This window comes from Pelodiscus sinensis, chromosome 1 (genome assembly GCF_049634645.1).
Source record: "Pelodiscus sinensis isolate JC-2024 chromosome 1, ASM4963464v1, whole genome shotgun sequence".
Classification (NCBI taxonomy): domain Eukaryota; kingdom Metazoa; phylum Chordata; order Testudines; family Trionychidae; genus Pelodiscus; species Pelodiscus sinensis.
Genome location: NC_134711.1, coordinates 308,608,396 through 308,625,619, shown reverse-complemented (window position 1 = coordinate 308,625,619; position 17,224 = coordinate 308,608,396). Strand labels below are relative to the sequence as shown.

The window sequence follows — 17,224 nt, the reverse complement described above, 5'->3', positions numbered from 1 at the left end:
CTATTGGTTGGTTACCACTGCTCTAGATGGATGTTCTTTTCCCTTCTAGGAAGCTTCTTGACCATGCAAGTACACTGTGTGCCCCAAAGAAGGAGCACATAACCCTGATTTCAGGGCTTGTCCCAACATCCTTGCCTATTTTAGGGAAAAAAAAGTGATAAAATCCTGACTTCACTGAAGGCACTGCCAACAATGACATTGACTTCTGGGTGGGGGGGAACAGGGGGAAACAGTATTTCATCCACGGTTTTGTCCCACATGACTCTGAACCAGTCCCTCCATGCACATCATCAATAAATTTCATCTGCAATTTTGCTGCCCGACCACATAAGTTGGTCAGGTCTCTCTGAAATCCCAGCCTTCCCTAGTCATATTTAGTGGAAATAACATTATTATTAATCTACATATTCAAACAGGCATGCTACTGTCAGTATCCCTTTAAAACCAACCCTGTGTAATTGTCCCCTTTACCTTGTTATGCAGCATACACAGCAAATCTGCAAACCAGAGAAAAGACTGGATTTCCCTGCACACCCAAATAAAGTAAAGTCTTCTGAGCTTGTAGCATTGCCAGTCATCACTTTAAAATGAAGAGGATATATTTGGGGAAATAAGACACTTTATATTCATTGTGCAAATATTAATTTCCATTTTGTGAAGTGAGTCCCCCCTCCCCCCCCATCACACTGAAATGCCCAAATCACTCTAAAATAATGGACTTACATACTGAACTCAAATCACGGAATGGACACTTTCTTTACAGTACATGCTGCACACTGACTGCATATACAGGATTTCAGACATCACAGCCAAGATGAAAGTTACTATCTAAAAGCAAAGCTGCCTCTGCATTTCAAATAGTACATGCTTTATTGCAATTGTACAGCAGAGTCATTCCCCAAACTGTTCTTTTTCTGACAAATGCAAACTTCACACAATGCAACTCCAAAGCAAAGTGGGGTTCAAATTTGGCATGCAGGTGAATGCAAGCACCAGATGATTTCAATTATTACTTCATATTTATATTATGATAGTGCAGAGGCCTAAACAAGGTCAGAGTCCCACTATGCTAGACAAAGGTAGAGTCCCCAAAGGCCTTCAATAGATAAAGTATGTTCATAGCATTTTGGCATTTAGTTTAGAAAACATGTCAAGTTTCCTAACATGACAAAACATGAACTGAGTAAAAGAGGGATGATCACAATGAAACAGCTAGAAAATAAACATGAAAAAAATCTACTGATTAATAGATTTTGAAAAAAAAAAACCAACACCCAAGTCTGCATGATTTTTTCTTACATCAGCCACGGCTGGTTTTATGTTATTATTTCTCACTGACCTGTAATTTAGCCAAATAGGGTGTATCTAGACTACAGGGTTTTTTCGAAAAAAAGTGGCCTTTTAAAAAAAACAAAAACTTCCCCTGCGTCTAGACTGCTGCCATGTTCTTCTGAAAGTAAATCAAAAGAACACGGACTTTTCTTCAACCACAGAAAACCTCGTTTTACGAGGAAGAACGCCTTTTTTTTAAAGTGCTCTTTCAAAAAAATGCCCTATGTAATGCAAACTGCGCTTTTTTGAAAGAGAGCATCCAGACTGCCTGGGTGCTGTCTTTCGAAAAAGCGGCTTGCTTTTTCCAAAGTGCTGGTTGTAGTCTAGATGCTCTTTTTCGAAAGAGGCTTGCAGTCTAGACATAGCCTTAGAGGGCAGAATCCTTCCCCTTAACATTATTTTCAGATCAAAAAGAAATGGAGGCCATCACAGCTGCATTCAGGACTTCCAAAGCTCAGCATTAGATCTGTGTATTGGGCCAAATGCCACTTCCCTGGGGGACAACAATACAGCTGCTCCACATCTACTGCACATGAGTTACAGTAGCTACTATGGCCTCATATACCAGCATTAGGATTGCCAACTTTCTAACTGCTCCCAACTGGATCTTCTCCCCTCCCCTCCCCTGCCTCTTCCCCTGAGTGCCCCACCTCTTCTTCCAAGTCCTGTTCCACTCATTCTTATGCTACCACAGCTTGTTGCTCTCCCTTTCCTCCTCAGCTGGATCCTCACCACCACCCTCCGCACCCAACCAGATACCCTCTGATCCAGAGCTCCAGCCTGACATGGACATGGTCCCGACTGAAGACGGGCAAGTACCCTCCCACCTGCACATCTGACCAGACACTGCCAGGTCCCCTTTTCAACCAGACTGTCCAATCAAAAACTAGGCACCTGCCAACCCTAACCTCTGGGCCATTTTGCTAACACATCTGTGTAACTGATAGACCCAATGGACATGCCACTGCCCCTTTCCACATGTCTGACTCCTCCACTGCAAGCCTGCAGGGAGCTGCTGTGGGAAAATGCTCCATGGCAGCTGGTTGTGGGAGCTCTGACCCCTCACATGGGCTCTCCATAGCCAGCAGAAAAGTGCTGGCTATACTGGGCTTCAAGCCCTGGGTGTCTGGATGGGGGAAACAGCAGCCTTAATGTCCCAACACCAGCTGCTGCATGTACAATACTGTCCTCTTACTTCTGCTTATTGTGCATGTTATTTGTGCTGAGAGAAAACAGAACGGAGGTAATGGTCTGACCATAAGGGATGACATCACAAATAAAGTATCATATGTACATTACAGAAACAATAAGCTGTAGCCATTTACTTCAGAGCAGCATTCTGAAATGATAAAAGAAAATAAATGTCTCAGTGTAAACAAACTGAAAAATATAGATGATTCACTGGGGACTAGCACTTATAAATTCATACTTCTGACTTGAGCAAACACATACTAGTGAAATGAGGCAGCCTAAACGGGAGGCTGCAGTGTTTTGTGGCCTGCCCTATGAGTGAATGTGAGGTGAAAGGCATGTCAAACATACATTGTTGGCTCCACTTACAGTAGATTGTGGTGTATGATAAATTTGCAGTATCATTACACAAGATGTATCTATTCTACAACATGCCACATCACTGATATGCATGCCATGGGATACTATTACTTATATTTAATTATTAATCTATAGATACTCATGCCAAAAATCTTTTGGCTCTCTTTAAAAAAAAAAAAAAAAAAAAAGAAAAGAAAAAGACTTATAATGAAAAGGCATCATTTATTGGCTACCTCAGTGGAGTAGAGCCAAGCTGAGAACTCCTTCTCCCCCTCCCCTGCAATGCTCAGACAATATCAAAATAAACAAAAGGGAGAAAAAAAAAAGAGAGAGACTGAATCCTAGTCCTGAAAGATACCCCAATATCTTCCACAGCGGCATGTCCTTAACTAAAAAGGCTTTGCGCCTTCCTATCCCGATGAGTTTGCACACAAACAATTACCATTTTCACCCTAACTAATTTCTGTGAAGGGACATAAAACAACAGGAAACCCATCCAATAGACAAGTGTTCTGTATTGCTGATGTCCTCAAATATTACTAGCAAAACTGGCTGTTATTGTATAGCAGGCATGTCAAACTTGAAGCCTACTGAGGGCCGCACAAATGAAAACTGATAGCTTTCAGGGCCGCCTAGGGTTCCCAAAATGATTGACGATTTGTTGAGAGAAAAAGAAAAAAAAAAAGGCAGAAGGCACCAACACTGGTCACAAGGCTACCAAAGAAAATTTACTTTGTTGGAAAGTCATAGTTATTTATTATTATAGATTATTTATAGGTATATTGTATAATATTACAATAATTTGATGTGTAAAATTGTTATTTGCTCATATTAAATAATTTTAAAATTAATTTTACATGATTTTTAATTTAAATATAAATTGAAGGTACTTTTAAATTTTGTATATGATGCATAACTTGTTTTGTTGAAATAAAAACAAGTATAGAACATGGTTAATCAAACAGAACAGGCTTCTGTGAAAATTTCAGATACAGTAAAACTCCAATAGTCCGGCACTCCTGATAGTCCAGCATCAAAATGGCAAGAGCCTAGTGAGTGAGCTTTGGCAAAAAATGAGTCACAAGGTAACAGCAGCAGCAGCTGAACTGAGCAAAAAGGGTAAAAAAGGCTTAAAAAAACTAAAACATTACAGTATACTGTATACAGCATGTACAATAAAAAGGGTTAAGAACAGTTTATATACAGTATATAATGTATACAGTATATATATATAACCAGTTTATAGTACCTGCTGATAGTCCAGCATATTTGATAATCCTGCACCACCTAGGTCCCATAGGTTCCGGATTATCGGAAGTCTACTGTACTTTGTAAATTTGAGATTTTGCATCAAGATATAATTATTCATGCAACGCAAAAAATTGACATTTGTTGATATGAAATTAACAAATTTTGTTATTTTATTTGGGAATAAATAAATAAAAAACAAAAGATTAACAAAACATCCCTCTTCTCTCCCCCAGAGCCAGGCATTCCCAGCCCCCCCCCCCCCCCACCCTAATGCCTCTCCCTTGCCCCAGATCCAGGCACTCACAGTCCCCTCCCAACCTAAGGCCTCCCTCCTCCCCCAGAGCCAGCCCCCTCCCCAACCTAAGGCCTTCCCATTTCCCCAGAGCCAGGCTCTCCCAGCACCCCCCCAACCTAATACCTGGGTCCTGGAGTCGACGTTGCTGCCTGAGGTGCTGAGGCAGCATGAGCACAGCAGCCAGCTGTGAGCGCCTGCTGGAGAGCCTACTGCAGAGTGCCCAGCCGATTGTGAGAAGCCCAACTGGCCCTGCGCAAGCACTCAGCCATGTGCTCCGAGCGGCCAGCAGGCTGCACTTCATTCTTTTATAAAAATGTTCTGGGGGCTGCAAATGCCAGTTTGCCATGGACTATTGTATAATATTGCAGTGCAAGATTGGTTCACTGTCAGGCTGGGCTATGGCATGCAGTGTTTGGAAGAGTACCATTTATCTGATATCGAAAACATTCATTGGACACTACGCTGCTGTGACAGTATCTGTGCAAGCCTCTCTCTGGCTCTAATAATATGGTGATAGAGGCAGACACCTCATTGACTATTGCTGGTCCATAGTCACGATGTGACGTTTTTGCTCATCACTGTCAGGGATAATCCACCATGGGAGAAATGGTCAGGACAGACATCAGCACTCCAGTCTTTTGGTGGAAATCACAAGGTGCTTCAGGAAACGGTACTTCCTTTTTGAAAGATCAAGACCTCGAAAGGTCATCAAGTCCAGTTCTTTGCTCCATGATGAACAATGGACTGTCAGAGATGAAAACTGGTACGGAATCTGTTAAATTCTCTGAGGGCTACACAAGGCACTGGGAGTTACCAAATAACGGCCTGATTTTCAAAAGCGCTAAGCACCCTTCACTCCAATTGAAACCGATGGGAGCTAAGTGAGCTCAGCCTCTCTGAAAATCAGGCTGTAAAAGGTTTTAATTTCACTCCAGCTACCAGCTGACTTCTGAACAAGTGCTTCATGTGTGTGCACTATAAAATGCTTGGTAAGCTTATTGCATCTGTAAGCTCTTTGGGGAAGGACAGTCTTTGCTATGTGTGTGAGAACCGTGTTTAACACAGGGAGGCATTGATCCATGCCTGGAGCTCCTAGGCAATAGAGCAAAGCATATAGAATGGAATTGGAGGCAATTAAGGTTAGGCTTTTCAAAGGGGCTTATGCGAGTTAGGTGCCCAGGTTCCATTTCAAACCAATGGGAGTTGCATACCTGATTCCTTTAAGACATAGGCAAAGAGCATTGGTTGGAGACAAATATAAATCACGCTGGTACTGCTCAAGCTTCTCCATGCGAGGAAATTGCATTTCTGTCCTGACTCTTAGCACCCTTGTTCTTTCTGTCCCTGTCCCTGCCCTAACACAGAGTGGGAGTTTTCTAATTGAAAGGTTAGGACTGTAGAAAAAAAAACAACACCCCTTTGGACTAGGCAGAGCTTAAACTCAGTTTTCACTTGTGGCTGGATGGGAAGCTCTGTGTGTAAGGCCTCTAGGTAGCACTGTGCCATCTAAGGTACTTTTCAGCATTGCACTTTCAGAATTCATGAACAGCCCTATGAATGGATTTGGGATTTTCATTTACAAACCTCAATCCTCCTCTCCATTCCTCTCTCCACAGGAGGAAAGTGTTACATGAATACGAATTACGCATATGCTGATTTACAACATGCAACACTGAAATTACTGGGAAAATGGCTTTAAATGGGTTGGGCTCACGTACAGCAGCGTGTTCAGTATTGATGCAAATGGAGTTACTCCAATGCCTCCAGCCACACAGAGGCTAACCTCGTAATTCAAGGATTCTTCAGAGGGGCTCCCAAAAGGACCATCTACATACACCCTGCAGAAAAAGCAGAAATGCTTTTCAACAAACACATTAAAATACAATATAATGCAATTTAAAATGGTGAAATATATTTAAAACTTCTATAATAACAGCCTCAGTTAAATATTATTTCTGTGATTCAGAAGCTGAAAACCTTCCCTGGGAAATGCATGTGGTGAAGGATGCAGAAAGGAACCTATGAAAAATCTAGGAATACCAAATCTCTAGAGCAGAGATGGGCAAAATACAGACCACGTGCTGGATTTGGTCTACCATAACCTTCCAGGATCCTAACGTGCTGCAGGCAGCCCAGCAAGGCGCTTAGGCAGGTTGCCTGCCTGCCACGCTCCCACAGTGGCCAGTTGCTGAGGAAAATGTGTCTGTGTTCACACCCCTTGAGGGGGTGTATCTCTGCACACTGGCCATGCCCCCAACACCATCCTCACAGCTCCCACTGGCCAGAAACCAGCCAATGGGAGCTGAAGGGGCCGTGCCTGCAGGTTCTGGCAGCACATGGAGACCTGCTGTTCCCCTGCTCCCAAAGGCATCTTTGAGCAGCATGTAGGGCCTATGCAGTTAGGAGCCTAAGTCCCATTTTCAAAAGTCCCTGAAGCGCTAAGAAGCCAAGTCTATTTAAAGGTCAATGGAACGTAGGCTTCAACAATCACTTCTGAAATGGGATTCAGGAATTTTTTAAAATGTCAATTAACTCTCTGTGCCAACTTTGAAAATTCCCCCCTCCTTCATTAGAAAAATTACAGACAACTCTACAAAATGTGTGGATCAGTGTCACATAAATTAAGGTTATCTTTTTTATTAATATTGTATGGATCTGATACAGTTTTTGATTCCTATTAGAGGAACCAAACCAAAGAGAAGTATCAGAATAGAAGGACTTACAGAAAAAAGAGCTAAGACTTTGGTTCTCTATTGCACTACACTTTGGGTAGTTATTTATCCCTGTGCAAAGTGAACATAAAACAACACCACTGTGATGCACTCAAGTGTAAAGGTACTGGAGTTGTTAGCCCTTATAGTCCCAGAATATCCTATATAGGCAGCATCTGTGTGTTCAGCTAAATATATTATTCAGACAATAATTGTTTAGGAAAACAGGTTACAATATCTGTCCCAGAACAAATATTCTACATCAAATTGGTCAGACTTTATACTGAGGTCAAATACGAAATTAGTTGAGAAAGCGTTAATCAATAATTCCTAGTTATTTTAATAAGTGATTAAACAGTTGTTAAATCCCCTAAGTGAACAGGTATCTTATAACCGTGGGTTATAAAGATCTGTAATATCTTCTAGCAATGTGCATGTGACCACTACAACTATGCAGAACTCTGACATGCTTATAGCAACTATTAATCATTTATTAATCCTTTAGAAACCATTTATGAATGGACTCAATATAAAAAGCGACCATGAAAACTATTATTTTGATTTGTTAATTGATTTTAGTGCGCTCAAACACAAACACATTACATTTTTAATTTCCTCATTTTCAGTAAAATTATAGACTTTCTCTTTCCACCCTACAATTTATTATTTATAATGTTTATGTTTCATTTGCCATATCATACCTATTATATATGCCTCTCATTATACATCCATAATTAGTTTTGCCATTGCTAAAAACCAAAGGTGTAGCTGGGTGAATTTTCTCAAGTTAGCAACTCATCCTTCTATAACATGGCACAATTTCTTTTTCAAAGTGTTGAGCTATTACATTGACCATGTGACTTCATAAACACCTTTATGAAATCCCAGTGCTAGTCAGAATCAGGCCCCCAAGATGACATGGTGATGAACATGGCACAAAAACTGACTGGTAGAATTATGGACAGATAACTTCATTTTCAGGCTGACAAAAAAAGCAAACAGGCTGGGTGCTACATCTTGTAAAAACAGAACTTAGTTTCTACATTTTATATTTTATGAACATTGTTCTCTAGTTACTTAATAAATGTACCCAATTGATATATCAACCATATAAATGAATAACTTCACACATTACCGAATCTATACCGAGTGGAAAACAGCAGTTGCTTAACGGACCATTACAACACTACAAAGACATTTAACAGAGAAGGTAAACAAGCATTTGCTATCTACATGAAATAGCAGTGGGCCTATACAGCCAGACTATAATTAGTCAAACTGGGATTTAGACCAGAGACTTTTAAAATATATCTAGACAGCAATGCAAACCCAGGGTTAATAGAACTTGTGTTAGCAGATCCTGCTTTTATTAATGTAGGGCTTGAACTAAGGATATGAACCATTAACCAGTTAACTGCATTATCCAGTAAGCATCACCCTTAACAGATTATGCTTCCCAGGTACTGCTTAACCAGTACCCAGGAGCAGTCTCCCCTTCACCCCCCAATTAACCATGATTCTATATCCCTAGCTTGAACTATGCTCATTTGTAACCCCCAGGTGTTTAACCCTGGATCCCAACCTATGACTCTAGCCTCTACATTACATTATGTGGACCCAAGGCTAATCACTCGTATCCATCTTTCCTAGCACGCTATCAAAATGTGGCTGCTCTATCCCTTTGTTCATGATGCAGCCAAACTTGGCTGTTCACTGTTCACCAAATATGAAAGTCAGCCCATGGGATTTTGCAATGGGTCTGGTGGAGCTGTGCATACTGCAAAGCAATATGGCTTGAATCTGCCATGTGATTCTAAGATCCTGGGTCCGAGCTCTGGGTTAACATCATTTATACAAAGATAGAAGGGAGCTAGGCTTGAACATGAATTCCAATGTGTAGACTTACCCTTAGCAAAAATTGCCACAGTGGCTTTAATGACAAATAGAATGCATCTCAGATGTACATCTGATCTGTAAAAAGGCACCTCTAACAACACAGTAATATCTTAAGACAGTTGAGGTCTAATTCTGGGATATTGTGGGAGAAAAACATCTGTACTGAATCACCAGGACCAGATCCTGCAGCCTATAAGCATTCCTTGGATGTCTCACTCTTGTATTAACCTAGACAGACTCTACTTAGCTTGTGATATCTAACAAGATGACATCCAAGATAGGGAAACAAGCCAAGAGCAAAAACTTGCCTTACATTTTTATGACCTTTTTCTTCCTACTACAAGGTTTTTGGTTCTTTCTTGAACATATAGGCTGTGTCTACACTGGGCCACTTATTCCGGAAAATCAGCTGCTTTTCCGGAATAAGCTGCGAGCTGTCTACACTGGCCCTTGAATTTCCGGAAAAGCAACGATGCTCTACTGTACAAAATCAGCCGCTATTCCGGAAAAAACTATTCTGCTCCCGCTCGGGCATAAGTCCTTATTCCAGAACAGTGTTCCGGAAAAGGGCCAATGTAGACAGCCCAGTAGTCTTTTCCATTTTCGCGATCGGGGCTCTTTTCCGGAAAAGCGCATCTACATTGGCCACAGATGCTTTTCCGGAAAAAGGGATTTTCCGGAAAAGCAGCCTGCCAATGTAGACGCTCCTTTTCCGGAAAAACTGAAAACGGAATAGTATTCCGTTTTAAGCATTTCCGGAAATTCATGCCAGTGTAGACACAGCCATAGAGTCATGGTCAAAATCTTGAAAAAAACAAAGGAAAATCAGGCAATTTGGACTCCGAAAATGAGGGTGTGTCATCCTTTCTGAGAATAGCTGCACACTACATTGCAGATACTCAGCAGGCTTGTTGCAGAGAGTCTAAAATCAAGAGTAACCGACTATGGGCCTGATCCTACAAAGGGCTAAACAGCTACAGGAATTAATAAATGCTTTCAAATCCCAGTGACCACAATGGGAATTGAAGCTGCTCACCACCTTGGGCTATTTGTACACTACTGGTTTTTTTCAGAAAAAGGTAGGCAAATTGCCCAGAGGTACCCCAGAAAAACTCCGTAGTGTAGACATAGCCTTGCAGAATTGATCCAGAATCAACAAAATGCTTTAAGCATGTGCTGAATTCCAGGCCTATTATACAAAACACTTAAGAATATGCTTAAATTTCAGTATATGCACATGTGCTATTTTGCTGAATTAGGGCCATAAACTTTAGGCTTTATTAGAAAATTCCAAAAGGAGAAAAAACAAAACTAACGTTGATGTCCTGCATGTATGGTCAATTAGAGCTGGACCATGCTTCCATTCAAGACAATGGAAAAACACCCATACTGAGAGATCAAGCCCTTTACTGAACTAATGATTCAAACTCACAAGCATATGGAGAGGTTTATGTATCTTTTACATCCTGTCAACACTCCACAATGCTCATCTAATTGTAATGAGAGATTCTGCATTACCCTTGACATGACTGCAAATGAAACTAACCATGTTCTATTAAGACAACTAAGCAAAAGGGACGTGATTTGATTTCTTGTCGAGCTTATTCCCAGATGCATAATGTTAGAGATGTTTTTATTTAAAAATATAATTTATGTAACATGTATAAAGAGATTACAATCTTAATAAAGTTTTATTAACTTCTCCTAGCAAAGCTATTCCAATGAAGTACCATTTCTCACATTTATTAATTTTCACTCTTAAGGGCTGTTCTCAAATATTTTAGCACATCTGAAAACACAGCAGAGGGTATACACAGGAAAAAAAATGCTACAGGAAGAATCACGGCATGGTGTATATATAGGTAGATAAAAGTTAAAAAAAAACCTCAAATTCACTTGGAGTGTGAACGATCTACATAAAAAAGTTTAAGTTTAAGTACATAAAAGTTTAAGTATTCTACTAAACAAATACAAATACTACTGATGGATCTTGCCATTTTTCAAGGTTTTATGCAGCAGTTAGGGGAACCACAAAGCAATAAGGTGGATAAACAAGTTCATATAGTACAGGCAGTCCCCGGGTTACGTACAAGATAGGGACTGTAGCTTTGTTCTTAAGTTGAATTTGTATGTAAGTCGGAACTGGTACATATTGTAGGGGAAACTCTAGCCAAACATTTCTCCAGAGCTCAGTTTTATTCTCCCACACCTCACTTCCCTCAGTCCTTTATTCTCAAGTGGAGGTGTCTGCTGAGAAAAGCCGCCCCGTGTCTCCCTGGTCTGCTGGGGGGGGGGCGCTAGCTTCACGTCTCCCTGGTCTGCTGGGAGGAAGCAGCTAGTGTGGGGTTGCCTCACCCCGTTTGTAAGTAGGGATCCGATGTAAGTTGGATCCATGTAACCCGGGGACTGCCTGTATTCTGATTAAGATAGCATTAGAATTTATACTGAAATGTTATTTAAGTTTTGTACATCTACACAGCAGCGTTATTTCAGAATAACTGATGTTATCATATATATAGTGTCTGAGAGTCTGTAACATCAAAATGCTGGCTGTTCCCATGTGCAGCATGACAGCAGCTCCAGGCCCCGCCCCCTGGCCGTGAATGTCACCGCCCGCCCCCCTTCGCCTCCTGCCGGGGTGCTTGGCTGACTTCTGCGCTGCTCAGCCAGGCCGCCGCGTGGGAGCAAGTGGTGCAAACGACCGTTTGGGCTCTGCGCTCACCATGCAGCACAGGGAGTGCAGAGCCCAAAAGGCCGTTTGGGCTCCGCAGTCCCCCAATTGAGAGGCAGGAAGGGGAGGAGAAGAGAAAGAGAGAAACAGAGAGAGAGGCAGGAGATGGAGGAGAGCAGAGGGAGGGGGGAGGTAGTAGGAGGAGGAGGAGGAGAGAGAGAGACCAGAGGCTCAGGAGAGAAGACTGACGTGGAGGAGAGATCTGAAAATCCCGTTTTATGACGAGCTAATTGGCTAGTTCCTAAATAACAAAGAACACTACACTACAAGCCTTTATTTCAGAATAATGTCAAGTTGGAGGTCTTCCTACTCCAACTCTTGTAACCCTCATTTTATGAAGAGTAAGGGATGTCGAAGGAAGAATGTTCTTCCTTCAACTTCCTGCTGTGTAGACAGAGCCTGAAGCCGAGTTAAGCTATTTCGATTTAAGTTATGCAATTGCAGTAGCTGAAGTTGCGCGGCTTAATTCAACTTCAGCTCTGCTGTGTAGACATACCCCAAGGGTGAAATCCTAGCCCTGCATAACTCAGAGACAAAAGTCCTAGTGACTTGAGTGAGGAGAGGAGTCCACCCAAGGAAATGATCCGGGGGGGGGGGGGGGGAAGAGAGGGGGAAGAAGCACAGAGCAAGCTTCTCACAGGCACTGGCTCCAGCCTCCCTACCTCCTTGCTGCCTCTGATACAGAGGTAGTGAGGGGTGTGTATGTGCACGTATAACCATTAGGATTAACCGATGAACCATGGCTTATCGGTTAATCATGAAAATGTTTACAAACTAACATCCCTACTTTGTACTTACATTGGAAGCTATGAAACTATTATTTTGTTCCATTTTTAAATAGACCTATACTACATTGTGCCAGATGCTATTACTAGGGCTCCTAAGCACTACAGTAATAAAAAACAGAAGGGCCAAAACTGGACCATTAAATCTGGGTATATCTGGAACATAAATAAGGCATACAGTAAGGTATGTGGACAGTTGTTCTGGTCTCATTTTGAACATCTGACCCAATATATATGTTGCTTATATTGTTGTGTGTTCAAGTTATAAAGGTTCACAATATTTTACCTTCCAAGTAAACCATATTTGTTACTATCACAGAGGCATTCAATACTTGCAATAGCACAGCACAAAACTTGTGGGAGTTTTATTTGTAAGGCAGTATTACTTACATTGTTATTTAAATTTCAAATAATAAACCTAAACTCCAAAAGCTTGTATTTATTGATAGCATTTCAACATCCTTAATCTTTTTCACATTACAAAGAGCAACAACTGAATAAAAAAGCCATGTGTCTTGGTTTGGACACATTTCCAAACCTACAATATGCATTGCTTTCATGATTTAAAGTGTAACAAAAGGTGACATCTGGCATGTGAAATTGAAAATTCCCTTGTGTTCTCCTGACATTGCAAAGGAAGATGTTTTCATTAAAGAAAACATCAACTACCTAGACATCAGCTTTTTGAAATCCAATGGGTCCAATTAGCTTTATATTTTTTTATATCAGATTCCAAGGCACCAGTATTTTAATTCAACTTATATTAGGAGTTTTTATATTGAATGGCCTGTGCTCAATTTCCATATGAATGTCCAAGCAATTATTTCTTTTCAACATCAAGCACTGTTTTTTAAGACCATGCGCAATGGCTTTCAGATATTTCCCCCACCTAATTACAGAATCTGCTTCTTTTCGGGTATTTATTAGTACAATGTCTAAGTTATAATAAAAAGGATTGCTGAAAACACACACTGAATCGATTACCGTAATATTTTATTTTCAGAGAAAGATTCCAAATTATTATTTCGGTATAAGTTCTAGCAAACATTTTATTTTGAAACATTTCCATGAGATCCCTTTCTGACGACTGTGCAAATCTTCCCTTTCATATTTTCCCTTAGACTATACAGATTGTTATCTTTTTCTTTCCAGACAGAATCGTCTTTTTAGAGAGACACATACTAATCTGCAATATAGAGATGGAAACTGTTCATTTCAGAAGTTATCTTGTAGGATTTTAAAGCAATATACAGGAGAAGCCTGCCCGGGAAACTTCCCAGAATGATGCATGGCTTCCTGGAATAAGGAAAATAAAATTAAAATAACACCATCTTACCATACCCGCTTCATTTATAGGATACAATTTCCATGTAGGATACAGTAGGTAAAACACAAAAATGTTGGTCTATCTAATGCACTGTCAAAACCACAAATCTGTGTACACAAAAGGTAAAAAAAATTATCTCCAGCTGCCAGGACCTCGGGGCACAAGCAGGCCATAACTGGAACACAGACTTTGTTGTCTCTCTGCACACAAGGAAATTGCACTCAATCTGTGTGTACAAATGACTGTACAAATACCCAGGCCTCATACAGGCATTTTGAGGTGTTGGATCTGCTGTTCCTCTCAACACAGATGGTTTGGGATGGGTTTCATTTGTTTCAATTCACAGTTTTATATCAGCAAAAGCAGAGTGCTTTAAAATAAGAGGTTGGATTATAAGAACATAAGAACTGCCATACTGGGTCAGACCAAAGGACCATCCAACCGAGTACCCCTGTCTGACGACAGTGGCCAATGTACGTGTCCCAGAGGGAGTGAACTGAACAGGTAATGATCAAGAGCTCTCTCTCCTGCCATCCATCTCCTCCCTCTGACAAATAGAAGCTAGGGACACCATTCCTTACCCATACTGGCTAATAGCCATCTATGGACTTAACCTCCATGAATATATCTAGTTATCTTTTAAACCCTGTTATAATCCTAGCCTTCACAACTTCCTCAGGCAAGGAGTTCCACAGATTGAGAATGCATTGTGTGAAGAACTTCCTTTTGTCTGTTTTAAACCTGCTGCCCATTAGTTTCATTTGGTGGCCCCTACTTCTTCAATTATGGGAACAAGTAAATAACTTTTCCTTATTCACTTTGTTCACACCACTCATGATTTTATAGACCTCTATCATATCCCCCCTTAGTCTCCTCTTTTCCAAGCTGAAAAGTCCCAGTCTCTTTAATCTCTCCTCATACGGGACCCGTTACAAACTGATTTTAGTTGCCCTTCTCTGAATCTTTTCTAATGCCAGAATTTCTGTTTTGAGATGAGAAGACCACATCTGTATGCAGTATTCCAGATGTGGGCATACCATGGAGTTATATAAGGGCAAGAAGATAGGATACACAAAGAACAAGTTAAAAATCACTTAGGAAAGTTAGATGTCAGCAAGTCACCAGGTCCTGATGAAATGCATCCCAGGATACTCAAGGAGCTGATAGAGGAGGTATCTGAGCCTTTAGCTATGATCTTTGAAAAATCATGGAAGACAGGGGAGATTCCAGAAGACTGGAAAAGGGCAAATATTGTGCCCATCTATAAAAAGGAGAATAAGAACAACCCAGGAAACTACAAACCGGTCAGTTTAACGTCTGTCCCAGGGAAGATAATGGAGCAGGTAATTAAGGAAATCATATGCAAACACTTGGAAGGTAATAAAGTGATAGGGAATAGCCAGCATGGGTTTGTGAAGAACAAGTCATGCCAAACTAATCTGATAGCTTTCTTTGATAGGATAACGAGCCTTGTGGATAAGGGAGAAGCGGTGGATGTCATATACCTAGACTTTAGTAAGGCATTTGATACGGTCTCGCATGATATTCTTATTGATAAACTAGGCAAATATAACTTAGATAGGGCCACGATAAGGTGGGTGCATAATTGGCTGGATAACCGTAGTCAGAGAGTTGTTGTTAACGGTGCTAAATCCTGCTGGAAAGGGATAACAAGTGGAGTTCCGCAAGGGTCTGTTTTGGGACCCGTACTGTTCAATATCTTCATCAATGATGTAGATATTGGGATAGAGAGTACGCTTATTAAGTTTGCAGATGATACCAAACTGGGTGGGGTTGCAACTTCTTTGGAGGATAGGGACATAATTCAAAATGACCGTAGCAAGTTAGAGAAATGGTCAGAGGTAAACAGGATGAAGTTTAATAAAGAGAAATGCAAAGTGCTCCACTTAGAAAGGAACAACCAGTTCCATACATACAAGATGGGAAGCGACTGTCTAGGAAGGAGCATGGTGGAAAGGAATCTAGGGGTCATAGTGGACCACAAGTTGAATATGAGTCAACAGTGTGATGCTGCTGCAAAAAAAGCAAATATGATTCTAGGTTGTATCAACAGGTGTGTTGTAAGCAAAACTCGTGAAGTCATTCTGCCGCTCTACTCTGCACTAGTTAGGCCTCAGCTGGAGTACTGTGTCCAGTTCTGGGCGCCACATTTCAAGAAAGATGTGGAGAAATTGGAAAGGGTACAGAGAAGAGCGACAAGAATGATTAAAGGTCTAGAGAACATGACCTATGAAGCCAGGCTTCATGAACTGGGCTTGTTTAGTTTGGAAAAAAGAAGATTAAGGGGGGACATGATAGCGGTTTTCAAATATCTAAAAGGGTGTCACAAGGAGGAAGGAGAAAATTTGTTCCTCTTGGTTTCTGAGGACAGGACAAGAAGTAATGGGCTTAAAGTGCAGCAAGGGAGGTTTAGATTGGACATTAGGAAAAAATTCCTAACTGTCAGGGTGGTCAAATATTGGAATAAATTGCCAAGGGAGGTGGTGGAATCTCCCTCTCTGGAGATATTTAAGAACAGGTTAGATAGACATCTGTCAGGGATGGTGTAGACGGAGCTTGGTCCTGCCTTGAGGGCGGGGGGCTGGACTCGATGACCTCTCGAGGTCCCTTCCAGTCCTATGATTCTATGATTCTCTATCCCTTTTTAATGATTCCTAACATCCTGTTTGCTTTTTCGATTGCCGCTGCACACTGAGTGGACATCTTTAGAGAACTATCCATGATGACTCCAAGATCTCTTTCCTGATTAGTCGTAGCTAAATTAGCCCCCCATCATATAATATGTATACTTGGGGTTATTTTTTCCAATGTGCATTACTTTACATTTATCCACTTTAAATTTCATTTGCCATTTTGTTGCCCAGTCACTTAGTTTGGTGAGATCTTTTTGAAATTCTTCACAGTCTGCTTTGGTCTTAACTACATTGAGCAGTTTAGTATCGTCTGCAAACTTTGCCACTTCACTGTTTACCCCTTTCTCCAGATCATTTATGAATAAGTTCAATAGGATTGGTCCTAGGTCTGACCCTTGGGGAACACCACTAATTACCCTTCTCCATTCTGAAAATTTACCATTTATTCCTACCCTTTGTTTCCTGTTTAACCAGTTCTCAGTCCATGAAAGGATCTTCCTTCTTATCCCATGACAACTTAATTTATGTAAGAGCCTTTGGTGAGGGACCTTGTCAAAGGCTTTCTGGAAATCTAAGTACACTATATCTACTGGATCCCCCTTGTCCACATGTTTGTTGACTCCTTCAAAGAACTCTAATAGGTTAGTAAGACATGATTTCCCTTTACAGAAACCATATTGACTTTTGCCCA

The 17,224-nt window shown here is 41.0% G+C and overlaps 1 protein-coding gene across 6 annotated transcripts in view; it reads right to left on the bottom strand.

The window, feature by feature from the left end:
* NOX4 (NADPH oxidase 4) overlaps positions 1 to 17,224 on the bottom strand; it is a 179,821-nt gene that overhangs the window by 17,509 nt on the left and 145,088 nt on the right. For all 6 annotated transcript variants that reach the window (XM_075919391.1, XM_006118376.3, XM_075919393.1 and 3 more), the window contains 2 exons: positions 6,148 to 6,267; positions 472 to 580 (listed from right to left, as the gene is read on the bottom strand). In XM_075919391.1, coding sequence (XP_075775506.1) covers positions 472 to 580; positions 6,148 to 6,267 — 229 coding nt within the window. The remainder of the gene's footprint in view (positions 1 to 471; positions 581 to 6,147; positions 6,268 to 17,224) is intronic.